Source organism: Sminthopsis crassicaudata, chromosome 5 (assembly GCF_048593235.1).
Source record: "Sminthopsis crassicaudata isolate SCR6 chromosome 5, ASM4859323v1, whole genome shotgun sequence".
Lineage (NCBI taxonomy): Eukaryota > Metazoa > Chordata > Mammalia > Dasyuromorphia > Dasyuridae > Sminthopsis > Sminthopsis crassicaudata.
Genome location: NC_133621.1, coordinates 228,248,143 through 228,272,598, shown reverse-complemented (window position 1 = coordinate 228,272,598; position 24,456 = coordinate 228,248,143). Strand labels below are relative to the sequence as shown.

Here is a 24,456-nt window from a genome sequence, read left to right as displayed (position 1 = left end):
AGGGAACTTATATAGGGTTTTAGCTAACTAGGGTTTGCAAACAGAATACATAACCTGAGTATTCAGTCTACAAAACAAAGGCTTATAGATAAGGGGGAGTGAGGACACTGGGTAGGTAGACAAGCCTTAACTCCAGGAAAGGATCATAACTTAATCCTGACAGTATAGGGGTTAAGATAAGAAGGTCAAAGGCAGGAGACATGGAGGCAAGGGGCAATACTCAAATCATCCAAGATAATATACCTGGAGGTTATGACACAATGGTATATAAAGTGGTCAGAGCTTCAAGGTTTTCCCTGACTCAATTCTCCCAGTTCTAATGACAAGGAAGGGGGAGGAGGATTTGGCCATAATAATTTTATTTAGGGCATAACACAAGTTCACCCAGCTATAAGTTAGTACTAGAGCCAGAATCTTTCCACTATACCTTTGTTTCCTCCTGTCCTCAAAAGTTCAGCTTTTAAACATGCAATCTACTGTATTCTTCCAACATGAATCATGTGGCTACGGAGTCCATATGTAGTTAATTATATAGTCTTTCAAACATCTGTATTTTTAACCTGGGGTATATTTTCTCCAAGAATAGAGGCTGCAGTTTTTAATTGTCTAATACTCCTTCTTCATTGAAGTTAATAAATGCCACAAATCTGGGAAATAATATTTCATTGCATAATCAACTTTCAGTTATTGACTGATCGATAATAAACATTTTTATTTCCTTATAGACATGATCTACTCTGCTAAAAATAACTCTAGGTAAGGAATGCTCCTCTAAATGACCACATCATTAATTCCACCTTCCCTCACAATAATAATTCACTTGTACCCTTATAGAAACTGAAGAGAACATTTATGAAACAGAAAACACTCAATTGTCACTTCTCAACTCTCAGAAAGTTTAGTGAGAAGGGAGTTCTGCATAGTCTGGTACTTGGCATTAGTCTCAGGATTAAAGATGATGTTGTCCTGAATTAAAATCTGACCTCAGATGTTTACTAGTTGTGTTAGTCAGAGTAAGTAATTTGCCATCTTTTTACCTTTGTTTCCTCATCTGTAAGATGGGAATAATAATGGAAACTATCTTCTAGAGTCATTATGAGGATTGAGTGAGATAATATTTGTAAAGTACTTAGAATAGTGCCTGGCACATAGTATAGTATCTATATAGATATTAATTATTGTCATCATGATAATATTATGTAACTCCACTGTTTTATATCAATGCTTGAGCATTCCTAGGACATCATATGTCAGGTGACAGGGTTAAACAAATAAAGCAGGGCTAAGAGAAACTTTGGAGGTCACCCTTATCCAGAACTAGGGCTCTAGCCCTGAGTGTAAAAGAGTAAAAGTTACAAAGAATGAACCTATTTAATATTAACCTGCCCTCTGCTTAGTGGGAGGTCTTCTCACCTTTAAGATTTCATATACCACACTCAATGCCTTGATCTCTTATGTGGGGAGGAACAGAGGATGGGGAAGAAAGAGGAAAATATCCAAATTTTTGCTGTTACTCATAAAGTGACATATAAGAGAGCTACCAGCATAGCTATCATCTGTCCAGATTGGAAAAGTCATTCTCTATCTCCACAAGAAAATAAGCTGGAATGGCAAGTAGCACATGGGATTTAAATTGGATCAAAGGAAGAATTTTATCAGAGATCAATTCTATGTGAGATCACATCTCATAAAGGAGATTTCTATGTGTTTATAATAGGAGAGACAACTTTTTTGGGGTTTTTTATTGCCAAGAATTTATAACAGAAGGGAGCAGAATAGAACTATTTGAGTTCAGGGCTATCCGTTTGGGCTGACAGTGGAGGTAAGGCACAATAGGCCTAATAATAATAGTAACTCAAAGTGACATGGTAATTTCTAATTTATAAAGCACTTCCTCTACAACAATTCTTCGAGATAGACAGAGGTCACAGAGTTAGTGAGTGCCAGATCTGGGGTGATTTCATAAGATTCCTTTCAGGTCAAAGATAGAAGCAATTATAATGATGTGGCTTATAGATGGTTATTGAAACCCACCTCACTAACTCCTATATAGACACCTTCTCTCCTGCCTCACCTCAAATTCTCACCATGGAAAGGAAAAAAGATAAGAAAGTTAAGAACAAACTTGCACAGCCCGTCTCCCAAGTCTTAAACCTAGAATTGCCAAGTGGGTGAGGCCCTAGCCAGCTATCATTCACCCAGATCACACTCTCGGGTGGCAGGAGGTGGTGGGGTTCAGGATAAGCTTATGATGTGATTAATTCATCCAACACATTTTCCAAGTCCACCTCTGCCAGCAGGCTTTCTGGATCAATCTGGATCAGGGGAGGGAACTGCACAGGACCAGTTCCAACCAAAAATATTTTACAAAGTATGAGGTTCTGGCCACACAAAGACAAAAAAGACTGATTTACAGAAGCTTACTTTCTACACAAGGATGCAGCATACAAAGAGACACCTAAGTACAAAGTACTTGAAAAGAGAGAGAGAGCCTTAGGAATTCCTTAGGCTTCCTAAACCTTCCTTATCATCTGAGCTAAGTCTTCAAGGAAGCCAAAGGATTCTAAGAAAGAGAGGTGATGAGGAAGTGCATTCCTGGTCTAGTAGCCATATTGGCATGGAGCTCTAATTTGCAAAAAGGACAAGGGAGAATGATTGAGGAGAGTGGGCTCCAATGTTGTCAGAGAAAGGAAAACAACTCTCAAATGAGAAAACCAAAGGTCAGAAAAATGAAATGATTGCCTACAAGTCACACTAATAAGCAACAGAGTCAGAACAAGGAAGAGAAAGGAAGAAAAATTAGAAAAGTGAAAGAAAGGAGAGAAAGCATGTGACAGATAGCTCAAGTTTCCCAGTGACATCCTATTCTAATTCTGAAGTGATAAGAAAAATTCATTGTTTGTGATAGCACCTTTTCTCCCCTCCCTCTTTGGGGTGGAGAAGGGAAGAAATGCAGTTAAGGGAAATGATTAGGCTACAATGTGAGGGAGGTACTAAAAACCTGGCCAGAAAACAATTGTTTTGAATTGTTTTGAATGATCCATAAATATACAATGGACCAAAGAACTCATTCAAAGCTCTTTCTTAACTGGACAAATCTCAAATCAATGTGTTCTAAGGCAGAAGATTCCTTTCTCTTTGGGGTCCAGGATGGTAGATAAATATGGTTAGGCCAAGAAAATTATAGATAACTAAAATCAATCAATAAACATTTATTAAGCACCTACTATGTTCCAGGCACTGTGCTAAGTACTAGAGATACTAAAATAGCAAAAGATAGTCTTTAGCCTCAAAGAGAATAATTGCAATATAATAGGAGGGACAACACACAAATATATAATTAGAGTTATATACAAAGTAAATAGGAAATGATTAACAAAGGGAACACCCATGCTTAAAACAGGCTTCCAGTAAAAGATAAAATTTTAGTCAGTACTCAAAGAAAGCGAAGAGATCATGGGGGACAGCCAGAGAAGATAACTGTAGCTGAGAGATGGAGTATCTTGTTCATGGAAGTCAAGAAGCCAGTGTTACTATAAAGAGTGAATGGTAGGGGACAGCTAGGTGGTGCAGTGGTTAGAGCACCTGCCCTGAAGTCAGGAGGTCCTGAGTTCTAATCTGACCTGAGACACTTAACATTTCCTAGCTGTGTGAGCCTGGATGAGTCACTTAACCCCAATTGCCTCGGCCAAAAAAAAAAAAGTGAATGGTAGGGAGTAAGGTGTAAAAAGACTGAAAAAGGTAGGAGGGGGTAAATTGACTTCTTTGAGTTCACACAGGTGAGTGGTCCAAATGAGATTCAAAACTAGGTCTAAGAATGCCAAATCCATCCTTCTTTAAATTATAACACACTTCCCTCACCCTCTGGTAGGCTTGATAACAGTAGGCAAGGAGTGAAAGGGGAAATGGGAAGTGAAACCTCTTATTTTTCTTGAAAAGCAAGATAAGTGTATAAATATGTTTACATATATTGGAACCCATTTCATTTTTGAATAGCTCTGATTTTTCAGAAGCTTTCTTTCCCTGAAACCTAAAATTACCTCCTCAACTTTCACTGTTTCTTCTTCTAGCAAGAGAACTATTTTTTCTTCTAATCCTTCTTGCATGTAATAGCTCTTCACATATTTTAAAATAGCTGTCATACTTCCACAAAGTCTTCTCCTCTCCATTCTAAATATTCCTAGTACTTTCATCTAGTCTTCATATGGCATAAACATTTAGAAAGTTCAACTTTGAAGTTGTTGTACTCTTTCCAGAAAAACAAAGGAAAAACCTTACCCAACACACAAAAATACTTGCCAAAGAGCAGTGTCTTCCTCCCAAGGAAAAGTCATTTTGTTGAAAAGGGGCTGCTAGGTAATTTTTGGGAGTCATCCCCACAGTGATGGTCAGGAGATGCCTAATCTATCAGCCCCCTTTATCTTTAGAACTTCCCACTAATTGGGAGATCCATCCCTTTCTCTGCATTATCCTCAGAAATCTCTGGACAGATTTGTGTCCCCAAAGCCACAAATTTCCATGTCCAAGCCTGCCCTTCTTGTAGAACACCCACAAACTATAGCATGTCTGGGCAAGTACCCCCAGAGCAACCCACCACTCTGTTGTCAACAATGCACAGATGCCCTGGGCCCCAAACATGTCCCCAGCCAACAATAGCACAGCTAGGCAGCAACACCCATGACATTTAGCATTGGGAGGCAGGGGAGGATCCAGAGCAAAGGTAGACAATTGTTCTATTTTCAAGAATTTACAGTCTGTTAGAGGGAAAGGGACACCTGCAGGGGGAAAGAACCTTAAAGAATGGGGAAAAAGTTACCCCCTCTCATTTCTGATAAATGACTTTTGCATAGCCAAAGAATTGGGCAGGAAGAGTCATAATAGTCTTCTGTCCTGGGCTTCCAGACTTCAGAAAGCATCCACTCTAAAAAAAAATAATAGAAATGAGAAAATGTTTTAAAAGCATCTATCCTTCTATCTAAGCCCCTAACCCAATTGACATCTGAAGCTAACACATTCATCCTAATCATTCTCTTTATACCATTGTCACTCTTCTAAAAATTTATCATTAAAATGGAAAGTTAAATCTTTCTCCCTCTTAATTTGGCTCTGTTTGGAGATCATTAGTAAAGCCCTCGGGAAATCTAAAAAATGAAGTGGCCAGGATAACTTCATCTATCTCAGGCAGATCAAGCCTTTTTCTGCAAATATGCCTCAAGCCATTTTTATTCATATACTAACATATAACCCCACTAATTCACTATCACCACTTTGGAAGCCAAATCACCTGGGAAAACAGGGGATCAAAAGAATATCCAGCAATGGAATATATTTAGTCAGATTTCCAGTAAAGTATTAATTCCTGTAATAAGAGTGTCCATTTTCTTGGAGCTGTAAATATTTTCAATCAGGACTTGGAAAATAGAAAATTTAGGAAGGAAGAATCTCAATATCCAATTTGATTTCCTAAGTTATAGACATAATAAGAGTACCTTCCCAAAAATGACTGGGGAGGTAGTGCTAGAGCTTAATCTCCAGAGAGAGAATTTCCAGGAGTTCATGAGAAGGCTAAAGGGGATATATTCTCACTCCCAAACTCCTAGGAAAAAGTCTTTTAGAGTTAGATATAAAGTCAGAAAAAAACTGAATTCAAATACCACCTCATATATTTAATAGTTATGTGTGATCTTCAGAAAATCACTTAATTGTTCTGAGTCTTAATGTCCTGCAACATGAGGGAGTTGGACTCTAGAATTGCCATAGATCAGTGATGCTATGAGATCATCCCATACCAGTTGAAGATCTCTCCAACCCCAGATCAGATGAAATGGCAGATATGAAAGTCCTTTGAAAATGAAAAATAATCTAGATAAATTAAAGTATTATTAGCCAAAGTAACAATAAAGAAAGCCAACAAGGCACAGTAGATGGCTAGAGTCAGGAACACCTGGGTTCAAGTTCTGTTTTTAAAACATTTTTGTCTGTATGACCCTGGTTAAGTCATTTAACTTTCCAGTTTCCTAGGCAGCTCTTTAAGGCTGTTAAGTCTCAATTGTATTGATAGAAGGAATTGCTTCAGGAGAGTTACCTACTGAAGTCATGCTTAGGATGATAGTGATGATCATGATGACTTAGACAAAGACTATAATGATAATATACTACTTCAAATCTTCATTATACTATGGAGATATCTAGAATTCTCAAAAACTCAAGATCTGGCAAAAGCCACAAAATATGCAAACCTTCCAGTTTCTCAATTGGCTCTGTTCCTATGACCTACTGCTTCACTCCACTTCAGCTGCAAACAGAAATTGTCCCACCCTTGAGCTTGCCATCTAAGCCACAAGTACTCCATTTCCATGATCAAGAGTTCTGAAATTCCTTTATCAGATCAGTCTCCTATCATTTCATCTTTCTCGATGCTTCACCCCTCCCAAAGCTATTCTTCATCACCTATAATGTCTCCACCCCTCTGCCATCATTTTGTCATTGTCTTCCATCATCCTCCAAACTTTCTTACTTCTGTTGAGGGCACCACCATTATTTTAATCCACCAGTCCCCTACTCTTCAAGTCACCTTTGACTCTAGCCTTCTCTTCATATCCAATATCCAATCAGGCGCAAAATCTTTTTGATTCCACTATCATAACATCTCTCAATGTATCCTCTTCTGTTTGCTCAAAAAGGTACCACTCATTACCTCATCATTTCTCACCTGGATTACCGTAAGCACTTTCTATTTACCTCCAATCTCCTTTCTCCAATCTATCTTCCACATTGCTGCCAAAATAGCCATCAAGTACAGATCTAACTGTTATTCCCCTGTTCAAAACTTTCCCTAGTCCCCCATTTCTTATAGAATTAAAATACACATTCTTCAGCCTGGCATTTAAGGTCCTTCACCATCTGGCTCTAATACTTTTCCACTCACGCTTCCTATTATTTCCCTTAACAGTCAACACATTAAAACTAAATGGGACTGCTAACCGGAATTGATTAGGCACCTCTTATGTGTCAGGCATTGTGCTAAACACTTTACAAATTTTGTCCATCACATTTGTTCCTAACAACAACCATGGGAGAAAGATGATATAATTTTACATTTTATAATTGTGGTGACTGAAGCAAATAGAGGCTTACCTGGAGACATACAGCTAATAAGTGTCTGAGGATGTGTTTGAACTGTCTTCCTGATTCCATGCCCAGAGCTCTATTCACTGCTCCTCCTAATATCCCCTGTCCCTATGTTCAAAACAAGTCTGCCCCAGACTCAGCATAGACTTCCTTCTCTTCTGCTTCTCTGAGCCCTTCAAGGACCAAACTCACATTCTAATTATAATCTCTTGAAGCCCTCCCTGATCTTTTTCCCCTCCCCAGTAAGGACCTTCTTCCTCATGATCTTGGATTGTTTTGTCTTTGGATTCCCAACACAGGATGTGATCCATAACAGGCACATAATAAATTCTTGTTGAATTGAATTGAATCTCAGAGTTACAAAGTACATTATCTGTTCTAGTCTACTTAAATAAGAATCCTTTCTATTATATCTGTTCCGAGTGATCATGTAGTCAGTCTCTGCACAAACACTTGAAGTGATGGAAGTCACTGCTTAGGCAGTTAGATAGGACATCATCAGCACTGTTGTCCTCACCATATTTATAAATAACACTAAGATTTTCAAAACAATTTATAGATGTTATCTCATTTAACCATCACAACAACCTGATTACATTATTGTTATCATCATGATAGGAAAGATGAGGAAATTGAATATATATATATATATGCATTTTGGGGGGCAGCCAAACAACCTTTATGTGGCAGGCTTTGACCTTAATTGTTTTGACTGTTGGCATGATTTTTACCCTTGAGCCAATACTTCCAATTCTGAGCTCAAATCAAAGTCTCCACCAGTCTTCTCATCCCCTTTAGCTTGATTCTTCTCTCAACTAGAGTTAATTGGCCATAGCTGCTGAAAAGAATGAAAATATTATTTCATGTCTTTTTCACTCCCAAGTGCACAAGTTCCCAGAATACCAGGAACCTGGCTAGAATAGTAGGAGTGTGGTGATAAAGATTTGAGAATTGCTAAGAAATGTTTCCATGATTTTTGCCTACTAGCCTGTAAGCTGATATCATGAAGGCAGGATGTTTTGGGGGTGTTTTCTGTATTTTCAAAACTGCACATTGCCCTCTGCACCTAGTTCAGTGTTTTAAACATAATAAATATTTAATAAATATTTGTTTAGGAAATTTCATAGGATTAGAATTAAAAAGACTTTAAAGGTCATCTAGTCCAGCTCCTTCATTTTATATATGAGGTAACTGGAACCCAGTTGTTTTAAGTGACTTGTACAGAGCCACACAAAAAGGAAATGACTGAATTGAATTGATAACATTAAATAAGGGCTATTCACTGTACTATTTCAAATAAGGGTTCTCTATGAGTTAAAGGAATTTTTAAATGAAGAAATTAGTAATTAATTAATCAGTCCCACCCCACTTCCATTTCATTTCCTACATTTATGGGACCATAGGATAGCTCAAAGTCTGCACTACAGAAGAAAAGACTTAAGAGGGTAAAAGATTTTTTAGAGGCTATTCTCAACAACCAGCTGGAGATAGAGGGAGGGACACTGCAGTCATCTGGGTCTGCATCCAGATTAGAATTGTGGCGCCATAGCATCCCAGGTTTCTTTTTTGTTTCATTTTTTTATTGTGTGTTAGAAGTGCTTCTTCCTTTTCAAGGATTCAATGAGAGTGACCAGTGGGGAACTGGTTGATAGAGTAATTAATTGAGGGACATAAGAATATAAGTGTTTGTTTGCCCAAGGTTGGCTGAGAAGAAAGGTTTGGAGAATCTTCTCAGGGATCCCAGGTGCTAATGTGGACTCAGATAGATCCTTATTTATGAAGTGATACTTAGAGAAATAGGAGGAGAATTCCACAGATTTTAGAAAAAGAAAGCACCAAGTGTCAAAAAGGATAACTTCAGAGTGTTTTCAAAGCATGAGAATCAAAAAGGCTGGTCAGGTTTCCCCTTAGGATTTGACTTGGAAATCTAAATCAGATGGGGACTTATGGAATCCCTCAATATATAACTATATACTAAGGGGTGATAGATCTCAATGATTAATATATCCATAATGTGTAGACATGTATCTGTTTTCTAGGAAACAGTGTCAAATCCTTCATATTCCTCAGAGAAAGGATAGCTCTATGAGTTACAAAATTCAAACAACTCCTTAATACACAGAATGAGAATTAGAACCACAAATCAGTCACTGTGAAATTGAAATGACTCACAGCAGTCACAATTTACAGTAACAACCTGTTCGAGGTCACTGGAGAGGATGGAATTTAGTCTTCCGAAACTGTTGCCTTTCTCCAGTAAAAGGGGAAGGCTTGTTTAGAAACCAGATAAACTCCCAAATGCTTTCTGTATCATAAGAACTGTAGGAGGCCATACCACCCAAATAAGAACTGATTCCATTTTCACCAATATCCATCCCTTGAGTTCTCTTTCAGTCCTCTCTCTGATTTTCTTCAGCCCTGGAGGAGTCCACCTAATGAAAAAGCATTCTTATGTTTTCAAGCTTAGTCTTGTCAGGCAGGGAGCATTCCAAAGTCAATAAAAGGGTCTCTTTGGGATCTCTTGTCCCCCTCAATGGCACTCTCTGAGACTAAGATGTGAGATGTGAGAGAAGTGATCATTTCAGATGTGAGAGCCCAATATCTTGACTCCAGCAACTCCCTGTAGGTGGAAACCTCAATGCCCAGGCCACCTCAAAGCTCAGAAAGTCCTCCCCTTTATTTTTACCTCCCTGGGCCTCAGCTTGCTCACCTGAAGAAAATGAAAGGACTGAACCAGGAGACTTCTGAAAGTTCTTTCTACTATTAAAATCCTATGATCCTATGAAAATGCCAGGAAGAATCTACATTTCTATATGATTCTTCCATATCATTGTGTAAGTCTGTTCCTTCACTTCTATGCTCCCTCATTTTTCTCACCATTCTTCTTCCCAACTTTCACTAAAAAATGTCCAGAGTTCTGTCCAGCTGTTCTGTGTCTGTGTTGGAACCTGGGCCTTATCTTCCCATTATACTGGGAACTCCCTGAGGGCAGGGGCCGGGTCTTCCTGCTCTACTCCGTATCTCCCACACCCAAGCCTAATCACCAGGGGCAGGGCACTGAACATGGAAAAAATGTGCTCCATGTGGGTGGCTTGTGGCAGCAACAATAACAACTCCAACCTCTATGCCCTTCCAAGGTGTTTGAATCACTTTCCACACAACACCCTATAAGTGAAGTTGTGCAAATTTGTGGTTTAAGTTCAAAGAAGGGAAAAGAATAAAGCATTTATTAAGCACCGAATATATGCCAAGCTACAGATATCTCATTTCATTCTCACAACAACCTTAATAAATAGGTGCTATTATTATCCCCATTTTACAGTTTAGGAAATTAAGGCAAACAAAGGTGCTGTGATTTGCCCTGGATCACAGGGCTAGAAACTGTTTTAAACTGGATTTGAACTCCTGTTTTCCTGATGCCAAACATGGCCATTTGTACACTATGGCTCAAGAAGGAATGCATCTAAAAGATTATACAACTAGTAAATGTCAGAGGCAGGATTCAAACTTATGGCTTTTGACTCCATGTCCAATACTCTCTAATTTGTTGTTATTATTCATCCTTCATACTTGAAGAGAACCAATGACATCACAATGGTTTTCACTACGGGTCGAACTGTATATTTTTAGAAGTGACTATGGCCAGCAAATTCAGACACACTTTCCTTTCCAAGAGAAAAAAAAAGGTGCTAGGTTCAAGAAGATAATTCACAGAAATTATTTCTGGAAAGGATTTTTAGAGATCATTAAGTTCAGCTTCTTCCCCCATTTTATAGAGGAGAAAGCTGAGACTCAGGGAAATTAAATGATTTGCTTAGAGTCACATAGTAGTAAGAAGCAGATGCAACACTGGAATTCAGAATTCTGGGCTCAAAAGCTATTCATTGTTAAGTTGTAGAGTACTTTGAACCCATTTGTGATGGTGAGGAAGCAGCCAGCTGGGTCCCAAGTTCCAGGACATTATGATGTTAGGGTCAAGTTACAACGTGTTTGTGTTTGACTGTGATAACTCAGTCTAATAGGAGTTCAGAAGGCTCTCGCACAGATCAGGCACAATGACCTTGGAAAAACCTTATGAAGCTAGTATCTCCCCTGGGAAAGTTAAGATGGAGGAGAAGGAAACCAGCAGGACATCATGAAAACCAGAACGGAAATGTCTTAAACAATGCAATTTATTGAAGAGGAATAACAGAGCATGTTTCCCCTGGTCCAGTATCACTCAACAGGGAATCAAAACATAAAGTAGAGACCAAAGGATCCCCCAAGGATTAGAGTCACAAAGCTGAGTCTCTCCAACGAAGTCGTCTGAAGAAAAGGGCAGGCTTGGGGCATTGCCTAGGAGTCTCATGTCCTAGGGATGTTCCCATTTGCTAAGGAGATAGTTCCCAAAATTACGAACCCTCTAACTTTCATGGTTGTGGTCTCAACAGCTGAAGGATGCCAGAGCAGAGGGAAAAAGCAAGAAGAGGACTGGAAGCTACATCTGTAGATATAACTATGTAGTGTTATGCAGAGTTTGGTTAGCGTGGGGTAGTATGGAGTAGGAATGAGCACAGTTGAGCTTTTGGTAGTTTACTCATAGGTATTTTAGAATTTGCTGTTGGATCTCTGGCTCCGGGTAGAGCTCTGCGAGACTTGGATAGAGCTGCTACCACCCCCACTGACAACCCCAGAGCCTCCAGACTGGCTAGAGTACCCGCCTCCAACACTACAGCTCCCCCCAGAGCTGACGCCCCCACTAGAACTGCCACCATGGCTCCCACTGCCCATTCCCTTCCTGCCTGTTCCTCCTCTGCCATAACTTCCCCCAGAGCTTATTCCCTTGCCACCTGTGCCCCCACTGCCATAACTGCCACCACTGGTGCCACTTCGGCCATGTCCACCGGCTCCTCCTCCCATGGAACCACCACTACTGCTACTGTTGCTGTGGACCATTTCTAAAGAAAAGAAAATACAAATACATATGAGATCAGGAACCATTTCTATCATTCATCTACACACACACACACACACACACACACACACACACACACACACACACCCTACAATAGAGCTATAACTAGAAATGTTGGCACCAAAGGCAAGCAGCCCTAAAACCAATTTTTATAATTCATATAGTGAAAATGATGCAAGTATGAAAAAGGAATTAGTTATTATTCTGATTTCTATCTGCTAAAAGTATTCATGTGTTAAATATTCACTCTTCCAAAATCTCCTTGTCTGAATTATGGATCTGCATCAAATAATCCCTCTAGTTTCAAATGTTACTAATTACCTCTCTCACAACTTCCCAAAGTAACAAAGCAATGCTTACCGATGCTCACGGTGCTCTGGCACTCTCCAGACATCCTGTTATGGAAAAATCTCCAGCTGTATACATTATTGATCCCAAGCAAAGGTCTAAGTTCTCTATCTTCCCATCTTTCTTAGGAAGAAGGAATTCTACATAGTCTAGAAGGACCTTTCTCTAAGCAGTTAGATCTAAATCATCTCCTTTTCGTAAACATCCTCAGAGCAGGACATTCTGCAGCCTCCCTTGAAACTATACCCTGGTGATTCTGAATCCTTAAAAACAAAATGCTCTTCCTGATCTTCTAGCCTAATGCTTTCTCCCTTGAGTTTCTGAGGTGTTTACTAAGCATGAGAGAACAAGATAACTGCCTTCAATTATTAGACACTTTGTCACATGGAAAAGAAATTAAATTTATACTTCTTTACTCCCCAAAAGAATAAAGATAGTTGGAGAAAATTACATGGATGGTGATATGAGATTAATTACAATTAGAACTGTCCAAAAAATGTAAATTAGTGACTCAAGGTATAGTGAGTTCTCCATCACTGGAGTCAACAAGAGCCAATAAGATCAACAAGATGCCTTATTATCAGGGATGTTGTTTATGGGACTGACTCATGCTTTGGGTTGGTCTAGATAACACCCCATGATATCTCGTGGTTGGTCTAGATAACACCCTTATAACACCAAGATTTGCTGTCTCCTCTCCCCCCCAGTTCCCCCAATCTCAAAGAGTTAAAAGTCTCTTTCTGGCCTATATTTCCTTGGACCAAATCAGGCTTCACTTCTGTGGACTCACCTGCATTCCTCTCCCTCCAACAGCTTCCTATATGTGGCAATCTCCATGTCCAGGGCCAGTTTGACTGTCATGAGCTCCTGATAATCACGAAGTAGGCGGGCCAGTTCATCCTTGGCCTGCTGCAGAGCAGCCTTGAGGTCTACCATCTTGGCATTAGCATCCTTGAGAGCCATCTCTCCACGCTGTTCAGCATCAGCAATGGCTGCTTGAAGGTTGGCGTTCTGAGGGGGAGAGAGTAGTGGAAATGGCAATGAGAGAGTAGAGAAGAAAAAAGTAAAATAATGGCGTTAGTGGTATCCTATTCTTCAGATGGATGCTTCTCATGTCTGGAAAAGTACGACAGGGGAATGATCAGTTCATGTTCATATGTCCCTTTATGGTTTACCAAAATCAGTTCTCATAACAACTCTGTCAGGTAAATAAAAAATGTTTATTCCTAATTTCCATTTATATTTTCCATATAACTAATTAGCATCAGAAGCAGAATTGGAATCTAGATCTGCTGATCCTAGGGGTACAATGGTCTTTCTATTAAGAAAAAACTAGCTCTGCTAAGTAGCTTACATGAACTTATGAGAAAATCTCACCTCACCCATCCATTCTGGAGCTTCCATAGCTGTTCCTCCAACACACATCCTTACATCTTGGCTTTGCTATCTAAATGTTTGCATGACCTTTTATGTTTTGGTAATGTTTCTAGTTATTAGATGCTTCAGGCTTCCATAGGGCAGTGCCTGAGTGTAGGAACTAAACTGGAAAAGCTCCCAGGACAGAATTACACACAACTGGATAAGTCAATCAATAAATCCATCAACAAGCATTTATTGAATACTTACTGTGTACCCCACATTGAACCAAGAGCTTCCCATACAGATAATTGTGTATTTGCATTTTCACTTTCAATAACCATATTTTATGACTTAAGCTTAAGCCATAATAATAATAATAGCTATTGTTATAATAGCTACTACTTAAAATGTGCAAAGCTTCTTACATACATTTTCTTATTTGGACCTTCCCATTTTACAGATGAAGAAACTAAGATAGTAACTTAGAGTCATAGAGTATCAGAAGCTAGACTTGAACCAAAGGCTCCAAGTCTAGTCTCTATCACTTCCATATACTCACCTGCTTCTTGACATTCTCAATTTCAGCTCGAAGCCTCTGGATCATCCTGTTGAGCTCAGAAATCTCACTCTTGATGCTTTTCAGGTCATCCCCATGCCTGCCAGCTGTGTTTTCCAGCTCTCCCAGCTAATAGTCAGAAAAAAACCCATATTCAGAGTACTAGAAGATAACTTAGAGATCTTCTAGTCAAATCCCCCTCCCCCATTTTTAGATGCAGAAATTAAGGCTCAAAGAAGGAAAGTGACTTGCCCCAAATCCCACTACAGAGCCAGGATTGAACCCCATGCACAAATTGACTAAATAACAACAACATATAGAATACTTTAAGATTCTCAAAGCCCTTTCCATATATTTCATGTGACCTCTACAACAATTCCCATTCTAGAAATGAGAAAACTGAGGCTCATAGATTGAGTTGCCCAAGGACACAAAGGTGTCCTTTATATTCAAAGTTGGTACCTCCTGGTTCTCACAACCATTTATACCATGTCACTCCTATATCATCTCAGTCTGATGGTTTCAGAACCCAGAACCAGACTCAATTTCAGATTGGTGCGATTACCAAAGATGGGGAATTTCTGACTATTATGGTATGGCAAACTGGGGAGAATCTTTATGGAGTTATTTATGCCAACAGAGAAAGTCTGGGTTCATCCCATTTCCCCGGGCTACATAGTAGAGAGGGCATTTTTGTTATCTGCTTCAAGAGCAGATGCTAAAGGAAGTATACTTGGAATTCAATAAGGACTTAGGCTGAACTACTCTCAGTAATAGTACATGGGGTTATAATATATGATAAATCTGGACTGTCAGAAGCAGGGATCTGCTCTTAATGAAGTCCTTGTTCCAGCTCTAGGATCCTAGGACACAAGCAGCTTTCCTAAATTTTCACTTACTTTTGTCTGGTACAGGGCCTCAGCCTCAGCCTTGCTCCTCTGAGCAATGTCCTCATACTGCGCTCGGACTTCAGCAATGATGCTATCCAGGTCCAGGCATCTGTTGTTGTCCATGGACAGAACCACAGAGGTGTCACTGGTGTCTGACTGCATCTGGGACAGCTCCTGCAAATCCACATGGATACATTCACTCCCAGACATGGTCTATGTGCACTGCAAATAGTCAGATGAGGAAGAAGAAGAAAAAAAGGAGAAAGAGAAGGAAAAAAAAAAAAGAAGAGGAGGAGGAGGAAGAAGAACAGGAGGAGAAGGAAGGAGTAGAAGAGGAAAAAAAGAGGATGATGGGGAGGAAAAAGAGGAAGAGGAAGAGGAGAAGGAGGAGGAAGAAGAAGAGGAGAAGGAGAAGTCAGAAGTAGGAAACAGAAAGAAGATTCGGAGATGACTGGATAACAACCCTGAATGTAGGATGTAGAGGAGACAATAAGAATTCCAGCAATAAGGACTGCAGATATAAAACAGGACTGTCCTGAAGGTTGCCCAAAGAGAAGCTAGAAAAGGTCCCCAAGTTTGGTCAGCACTGATCATCCTGCCCAGGAGAACAGCCTTGAGCAGAATAATTGAGATGGAGTCTCTCTGGAAGAAGTTTCTAAGCCCTTTTTTAAAAAGTCAGGAAGAAGGTGACAAGGATAGGAAGTTAGAAGAGAACTTACTGCATCATACAGGGCCTTGAGGAAGTTAATCTCATCCATCACGCTCTCCACTCTGGCTTCCAGTTCTACTTTGGTCATGTAGGCAGCATCTACATCCTGTCAAAGAATTTAGTTGGTCTGCATTATGCTCTGAGAGACCCAACACACAAGGGATGAAAGGTGTAGAAAGAAAATGATTGCAGATCATTGACCCCTAGAGGCCAGTTAGTATAGTTTGCCCATTTTATAGGTAAGAAAAATTGAAGTTTAAGAGAGATCCCAAAGTCACACAGAACCCTAATTTCAGAGCTGGTGTGCTTCCCACTATATAATTCTGCATCCTTAGAGAAAACATAGTTTCGACATTCAAGAAGTTGATGGGGAAACCAGGACCCAGGTGAACAGAAACCAAAGACCAGATTAGAGGCAGCTAGAAAGAGGTACTTATATCAGGGTTAAGGAATCAGAAATTTGAGGGGCAAAGAGAGAGGAATTCATTAAGGATGGCTTCCTGAAAAAGGAGAATTGGCAGACAGGAAGAGAGATGGACAAAATTTGAGAAGGAGAAACTGTGGGTAGTAAGGGACAAAAGTAAGGGGACAAGTAAGGGACAAAAGTAAGGGGACAATAAAGGGGATAGGTAAGGCATGTGCTAGAGTTGGGGATAGGTTTGCCTAGCTCTGATAAAGTCAATAGGGAGGGAAAAACAACGACGGGAGAAGAGATGGGAAAAGAACAGTAGCAGCTAAGATGTATATAATATTTTATGGAAGTGGAAGAGTCAGGAAGACCTGAGTTCAAATCTAGCTTTAAGCCCTTTCCATATATCTCATGTGATGTCCACAACAACCCCCATTTTATAGATGAAGAAACTGAGGCTCAAAGATTGAGTTGCCCAGGTTCACACAGCTGTTCTTTATATGCAGAGATGGTCCCTCCTAGCTCCACATCTGGGACTCCTTGACTGCATCTTGCTGCCTCTCCAAGGAATGGCATAGTGCCCTTTAAAGCCAAATGAGTAATTTGGATTTGAGAAGATAGGTTCAGGGAATGATCCAGTTTAAGATGAACTAAAAGAATTTAACTCTCCAAGTTCTTCAGACTCTTAAAATCCTTTAAACTGATAGACCAAGAATAAATAAATAAATAAACCAAGAATATTGACTAAAATAGTAACACTACTACTAATTGTTTCCATTTATTTAGCACCCAAGATTTACAAAGTGCTTTCCATACTATAATTCAGTAAGAAAGGTAGTGAAAGTATTTTTATACCTATTTTTCAGATGAGTAAATTGAATTTCAGGTGAAATAACATGGTCACGGTCATATAATTAGTAAACATCAAAACTTTTTTTCTTTTTCTGCTTTTTGCTGGTATGACTTTAAATCTAATCATATTTGAAAATTCAATAAGCCTATCAGATAGGGATGGCTCAGAGAGGAAACTTGGTACTCCATTTTTCCTGAGGGATGGGGAAAGCAAAAAAATTATCTTTACTTTAAATACTAGATACTTCCTTATGGTAGTACCTCTTCAGGAAGACTCTTACCTACCTAAGAGGCAAATATTTTCCTGAATCTTACCACCTCACAAAGATTTCCCCACCTCTCCAGATTCAAATGGTGTGGTGATAAAATACAAAGCAGACCTTCTAAAAGAGTCCACAATTTTAAAAACTATTTGGATAATTGTATTTCAACAGAATTTGTTTTCCTTGTACTCTGCTTTTCAAACAAATTTCATACATTTAGAAGAATTATTCTAAGATGGAGTCCATAGATTTCACCTGTGCTGGGAGTCCATTAACTCACACAAAAGTTAAGAACCCCTGATGGAGAGGAAAGAACCCTGGGAGACTTGGTTTTAGTGTCCACACTGCTAGATATTATGTGACTTTAAGCAATCCTCTCGTCTCCGGGTTTCAGTTACTTCACTGATGAGATCAAAGAGGTTGGACCAAATTGGTAAATCTGCATTTCCTTCTAGGTATAACATTGCAAGAGTCTCATATCTGTTAATATTCCTTCCTGTCTTTCCAGGTTTCAAAGTTGGCATCTCCTTCAACCTCCCAGTCATACACATCACTATGAGATTCCCAAGGATCACTATAAGGTCCCCGAAGAGTTAGAGTGAGGAAACTCACCTTCTTGAGAACCACAAAGTCATTCTCAGCAGCAGTGCGTTTGTTGATCTCCTCTTCATACCTGTAGATAAAAAAAGACATTTCAGTTCATAACCTTTCCAGAACCTCTAAAGAGTCCTCATAAAGATTAGAAAAACCAGGCTGATCAACAGCAGTACATTTCTACTTCAGAGAAATGGTGTTTGGATTGGACCTAAGGAAAAATATCCAAATGGTAATGGACACCAATTGGACACTCTCCTAATCTTCCCCAAAGAAGCCCTCCTGGATTGATCATGAAAGAACCCTCCATCACCTGGAATTAGGATCATTTCCCCATCCTGTACTACCTTTCATTTTCCTCTCCCAAATTGAGTTTACCCTAATTTGCTTCCCCTGGGCTTACCTCTATGTGATGTTAATATTTTACTATCCAGCCTATGCCTGCTGTTTTTATCCTGTAATCCAGCTCAATTCAGTTCAATTCCATTTCCTAGCTGTCTTTTACTTATTTTTGGCTTAGTCCCTGAGAATAGGGGCTACATAAGTATATTCTCTCTGTCTCTCACCATGATGATAGAAAAGCCTTTTGAAAGATTACAGTCTTCTACCAGTTGCAGTGTGAATTACACTGACCAGAAATGGGCCCTCTCTCCACCTACATATCCATGGCCAGAAGAAAATTAAACCAATACAGATGTCCAGTATTATTATCATAGACCTCTCAAGAGTTATAGAAATGGGAGATGAAGGTAAATATTCTAATGTCGCTTTCAGATCTAAATCTACACCTAAAATGAGTGAAACTCACTTCTTCTTAAAGTCTTCAACCAAGTCTTCCATACTGCTCAGTTCTCCAGTCAGCTTGTTTTTTTCATTAACCATCATATCTAAGTGGGCCCGGAGGCTACTGATGTAGTTCTCAAAGAAGGGCTCAAGGTTATGATCATTGGAGTTTGAGTTAGAACCATGGTCCTGAAGCAGCTGCCACTTAGTCTCAAGGACTTGATTCTGTTGTTCCAGGAACCTGACCTGTGGACCAAAAAGGAGAGACTCTTAGTACCCACCTGGATCTTCCAAAACATTGCTAGCCAAGTTTTGTGATTGCTTACTATAGTTCAAGGAGTCAGAAGACCTAGTTACTATCTTACTACTTACTATCTACTGACTGCTTACTATCCTTTTAACTTCAATCATCTAACATCTGAACCTGTTTCCTCATCAGTAAATGGGATAACACACATGAACTAACAATTATACCAACTACTGCAGAATCAAACGAGGAAACATATATAAAAGTTCTTTGTAACCATAAAGTACAATTCAATGACTGTTCTTATTACTATGAGAAGTATATATCATATGATGTGATATAATAATTCTATCATGCCATGTCATATTACATTATATTTATTAGATTGAATGACATATATGAAGCATTTAGTATTATATCATATCATATCATATCCACTTTAGCACCTTTGCCAAGAAAATCACACCAATAAATCCTTAGTCTCTTCTGCAATGTGTGAATAATTCCCACTCTTAACAGCTTAACCACTCCTCACCATCCCCAATTCAAACAAATATATATGGATACATTCAAGAAACATTTTCTATATACTGCAGAATAAGACACTTCACGCATTATCATGGAAGAAAGACAGTGTCTACCAGTATAAGTGAAGGGATACTGAGAAGACTCCATGCTCTCAAATTATTACTTTCTCCTTCATATCTAGGGTCTCACAATCAGAGAATGAAGCCTTTGCCCTAAAGTAGTCATTTTCCTTCAGCTACCTTTTAAAAAAACCATATTTCCACATTTACCATGCTGCACAAGAAAAGTCAGATTGAAGAGGGGGGAAAATGAGAGGAAAAATCAAGCAAACAAGAAGAAAGGTGAAATAGTATGCTGTGATCCATATTCAGTCCCCATAGTCCTCTCTCTGGATGCAGATGGCTCTCTGCATCACAAGTCTATTGGAATTGCCCTGAATTACTTCATTTCAACTATCTTTTACAATATAAATATTAGGTTGATCTTCAGGGAAGGAAGAAGTATGGAGAGAACAAATATTTATGTCACCAGTTGGTGCTAGATACAATACTAAGTACTTGACAAATATTATCTCATTTGACCTACACAACAACCCTGGGAGTCAGTATGCTATTAGAATCCCAATTTTACAGTTGAGGAAACTGAGATAAAGAAAGATTAAGTGTCTTGCTTAAGGTCACATAGCTAGTAAGTATCTTAGGCTGGATTTAAACTCAGGTTTTCCTGATTCCCATAACCATCTACCAACTGTCTATGAATGAATTTTGTCAAGCAACTTGAGAAGTGGATAGGGAAGTAGGGTGGGAAAGCAATTGATAATCCATCCAATCACCCTATTTTATAGAGGGGACCACCCAGAAATTTGTCCAAGGACATAGATCTTAGATTAGTAGAAAATCCAGAATTCTCTTTATTCCAACTTGAAGTAAAAAATGCCAAATTTATGTAAGGTTTGCACTTTGATTTGGGTAGTTTATAGGGAGCAAGGAGGAAGAATAGGAAATAATAACAAATTTCTACTTCATAGTTGTCTAAAGCCAACTCTATTAAACTGTATGTGTCCTCTCAAAGTTTTTCTAGCCCTCTTTTTATTTTATCATCAAACTAGTAATGACTCACATCTCTATACATTTTGAAGTTCCAATTATATCCTCATTAAAAACCCTTATAAGGTAATCAGTGCAAGAATTATTTACACCCATATTGCAGATGACAAACTGAGGGTCAGAGAGATAAAGTGACTTGCAGAAAGTCATAGGACCAGTCATCAGAGAGGCAGGTTTTAAATGGCATAATGCTATTTAAGCACTTCTCCCTGCAGTGCACAGTTTTCCTAATAAGACTCTCTTTCCTCAGCCCAAAAAATAAATATATGGTCAAAGGAGTTTACGATAATTATCATAATTATAATCTCAAAACTATTTTTAAAAACCACCACATTTTTAGTAGAGTTCCCAAATCATTTCTCTTTGGCTTTGGAATTTTTTTTTCTTTCTTATATGTCCAAGGAATTGGGCTCATTATCAACCCTTTACAACAAATAATGATGTTGTCCTGTGAGGACTTGTCTTAGAAGGAGTGTATAGTGGGAGGAAAATTGCTCTTTGAGAAAAAAAATGCCAGGATTACAGTTCTAGCCTTAATAATCATTAGCCCAAAGACCCTGGAAAAGTCATTTAATCTCTGAGCCTCAGGTTCCTCAACTATAAAAGTTAAATAATTAATTTTTACAAGGTTTGTTAATTACTTTGTAAACAGTAAAGGTTTCTAGAAATAGGGGCCATAACTATCAATCCATATTTGCCATTGTGGCCCCAGCTCTTCCTCTGTCTTTTCCCATAAGCTAAGAATAGAATCATCTCTCTACCTGAGGAAAAGATCAGTTTTAACAGAATTCTACTCTCTCTTCCTAAAATGACTAAAGTTCTCCTCAGAGACAGCTGAGCCAGTACTGTAAACAAAGAGCTTAAGGAGAGTGGCCAGGTTAATGAGAAAAGGAAAACAAAATTTGTCACTGATGAGTTGATTGATCACTGAGAAATTCCTGAAAGTTGTAGCTAAGCTATTAGTTTTCTATCTAAAGACAGCCATAGAATGATAGAATTTTGCAATTGAATAAGACCTTATCAATTTAATAGACAAATTGCTTCATTTTACATATGAAGTAACTGAGGCACAACAAAGGTGATCCTTAGATTTGAATCCTTTCGATCTAAATAGATCCAGATCCTTTAGATCTGGAAGGGACCATAGAAGTACTCAAGTGCAACAGTTTCATTTTACAGATGAAGAATTGAAGTACAGAATTGACTGACCCAACAGCTACATTAGTCGCAGGTAACAGAGTCAGTATTTGAACCTGAGCCAAGTCAAGCACATTTTACATAATAATGCATAATCTCATAACAGGATTCTTCATTACCCCATTGTTCCAGGTTGACTTACCTTGTCAATAAAGGCAGCAAATTTGTTATTGAGGGTCTTGATCTGCTCCTTCTCTTGGGTCTTCACCTGCCCAATTTGGGGGTCAATCTCCACATTGAGGGGCTTTAGAAGACTCTGGTTGACAGTCACTTCATGGATGCCACCAGGGAAACCACCAGGACCACCAGAGCCACCGAAGCCACCAGGGCCACCGAAGCCACCAGGGCCACCGAAGCCACCAGGGCCACCAAAGCCACCAGCTCCCCCTCCAAAGCCACCAGCTCCCCCTCCAAAACCACCAGCTCCCCCTCCAAAGCCACCAGCTCCCCCTCTAAATCCACCAGCTCCCCCTCCCATGCCACCAGCTCCCCCTCTAAATCCACCAGCTCCCCCTCCCATGCCACCAGCTCCAAATCCACTGCCCCCCAAGCCACAACTTCTGCCACCACCTAAGCCCCCTGCCTGGTAGCTACCCCCAGCTACACTGATAGAGATCTTTTTGTTCCCCCCAAGGCAATACAGGCTTCTGCTGCCAAAGCCCCTGCCCATGGCAGCGCAGGCTGATGAAGCACTGCCACCACCACTCCCACCACCTCCTCCAGATCGGGAAGCAGATGTGGATCTGCCAGAGCTGATGTGACTCTTGCTAGAGACCACAGCAGATCGGCCACTGAATCCTTGGCGTTGCCCTCCACTGGAGGTCCTGCAAGATTGTTGGCTATAACTGACTTGGCGGCTCATGGTGATATACTCCAAAAGAAAGATGAACTCAAGAGCTCCAGAGAGAGGAAAGCTGGAGGATGCGCAGATACTTTCTGAAGCTCAGGACCAGAGATAGCCCTTTATATATGAGGCCAGGGAGCTTGGCTAGCTACTTCTGAGCTAGCAACCTAATTGAGGGAATTAACGGGTTGGGTTTGCCTGCCAGCAACAGATGGAGTCCAAAATGAGTAACACACCTTGATAATCACTCAAAATTCCCAAATTGCTTTGGGTTACTGGGGTTACTCAATGAAAATAAGCTTGTATTAGAAAAAGGACACCCCAACAGGGGTTGACACATCCCAAAATCCCCAAAATGCCTTACATCCAGGTTTTGGGGATTTATGGATCAGCATTTCTCTAGTCGTCCTAATCCTTCATGGTGACCCTACTCCCCATCTCACTAATCACTAACATGCAAGTCCAGCATTCACTTTAGGAGATGTAGGTGTAGGACCATGAAACTAGTGGATCAGAGGATCTATATTCTTACTCCAAGCTCTCCCTTTCTGAGACTCATTTTCCTCATTTGAAAAAAAACACACTATTTTCAGCAATTTATCTTAACTGCTTTCAAAGAATTTAAGAGGTGGGAGAGCCAGGGGTAAGGAAGGAGGTTTTATGGAGATGTGGCTATTATATCAAAAGGGATTGATTTTTTAAGGAAATTAAATAGACAGTAAAGAATGGGACAGGATAGACATTCCCTCTGAGATCTACATGATATTATCTGAATCTGAACAGACCAAGTGGGAAGTCCAGCTCCTCAGGAAACTAAGTTTTCATGGACAGCCCAGTTCTTCTCTGAACTTATTTTCTTCCTAATTTCTTCCTTTTCTTTCCTTGGTGACTTCAAGAAATTGTCTCAGTCTCTTCTTTCCTTTGTCTTACCTACACTCCCATCCCACGTCTAAAAATGCTTTTCTCTTTGACCCTAAGGACACACATATACATAGATACTGTCTCTAACCTCTAACAAATCTTTCCAGGATTCATCTGGAAAAAAAAATTTCACTAACCACTAACCACTTATATCTCCTTTCTTGCTGCACCTGACACCTCATTCAGCATGTTCCTCTGATAAGTGCAGATTCACAAGCTCCCTGGTACTATGTACTAAGTACTATGAGGCTTTTACTTCATGTAATCAATTTTTTGACAATTTCTCCATAAAGGAGGGAATAAATATTTACTTAGTACCCACTATGTGCCAGGCACTGTGCTAAACACTTTTCAAATACAATCTCATTGAGTGTCTCAAATTGAGGGATACCTGGTCTCCTCTCTTTCTTTCCTCTGTCCCCATATGCCCCAATAGCCCTCTTTACTCTTTACCCCCTCCCAGGAGCTTTGGCCTCCCTATTTAGAAAGACTTCCCTTTATCTCTCTAGGGTCCATCACTACCACTCTGACCTGAAACCAACTGGATAATTTCACTCCTTCAGGAATCTTTCTCCATTTAACCTCATCTAGATCCATTCATATTGTTCCTATGTTCTCAATTCGCATACTCAGTAATAATTCCTATGTTGATGGACATCTCACTGTTTACAATTTTTTTACAACAATCCTGTGAGAGAGGAACCTTAAATATTATTTCCATTTTACATATGAGAAAACTGAGTCTTGTGGAAATTAATTAGCTTC

General features: G+C 39.5%; 1 protein-coding gene across 1 annotated transcript; it reads right to left on the bottom strand.

Moving 5' to 3' along the window:
- Window positions 1–11,285: 11,285 nt before the first annotated feature.
- Window positions 11,286–22,847, bottom strand: LOC141544295 (keratin, type II cytoskeletal 3-like). Its single transcript, XM_074270302.1, has 9 exons — window positions 22,069–22,847; window positions 18,874–19,094; window positions 18,084–18,144; window positions 15,958–16,053; window positions 15,248–15,412; window positions 14,352–14,477; window positions 13,224–13,444; window positions 12,446–12,480; window positions 11,286–12,068 (listed from the first exon to the last, which is right to left on the bottom strand). Exons 1-9 carry the CDS (start codon window positions 22,786–22,788, stop codon window positions 11,719–11,721), a joined length of 1,995 nt encoding a protein of 664 aa, XP_074126403.1. The 5' UTR covers window positions 22,789–22,847; the 3' UTR covers window positions 11,286–11,718.
- Window positions 22,848–24,456: the final 1,609 nt, after the last annotated feature.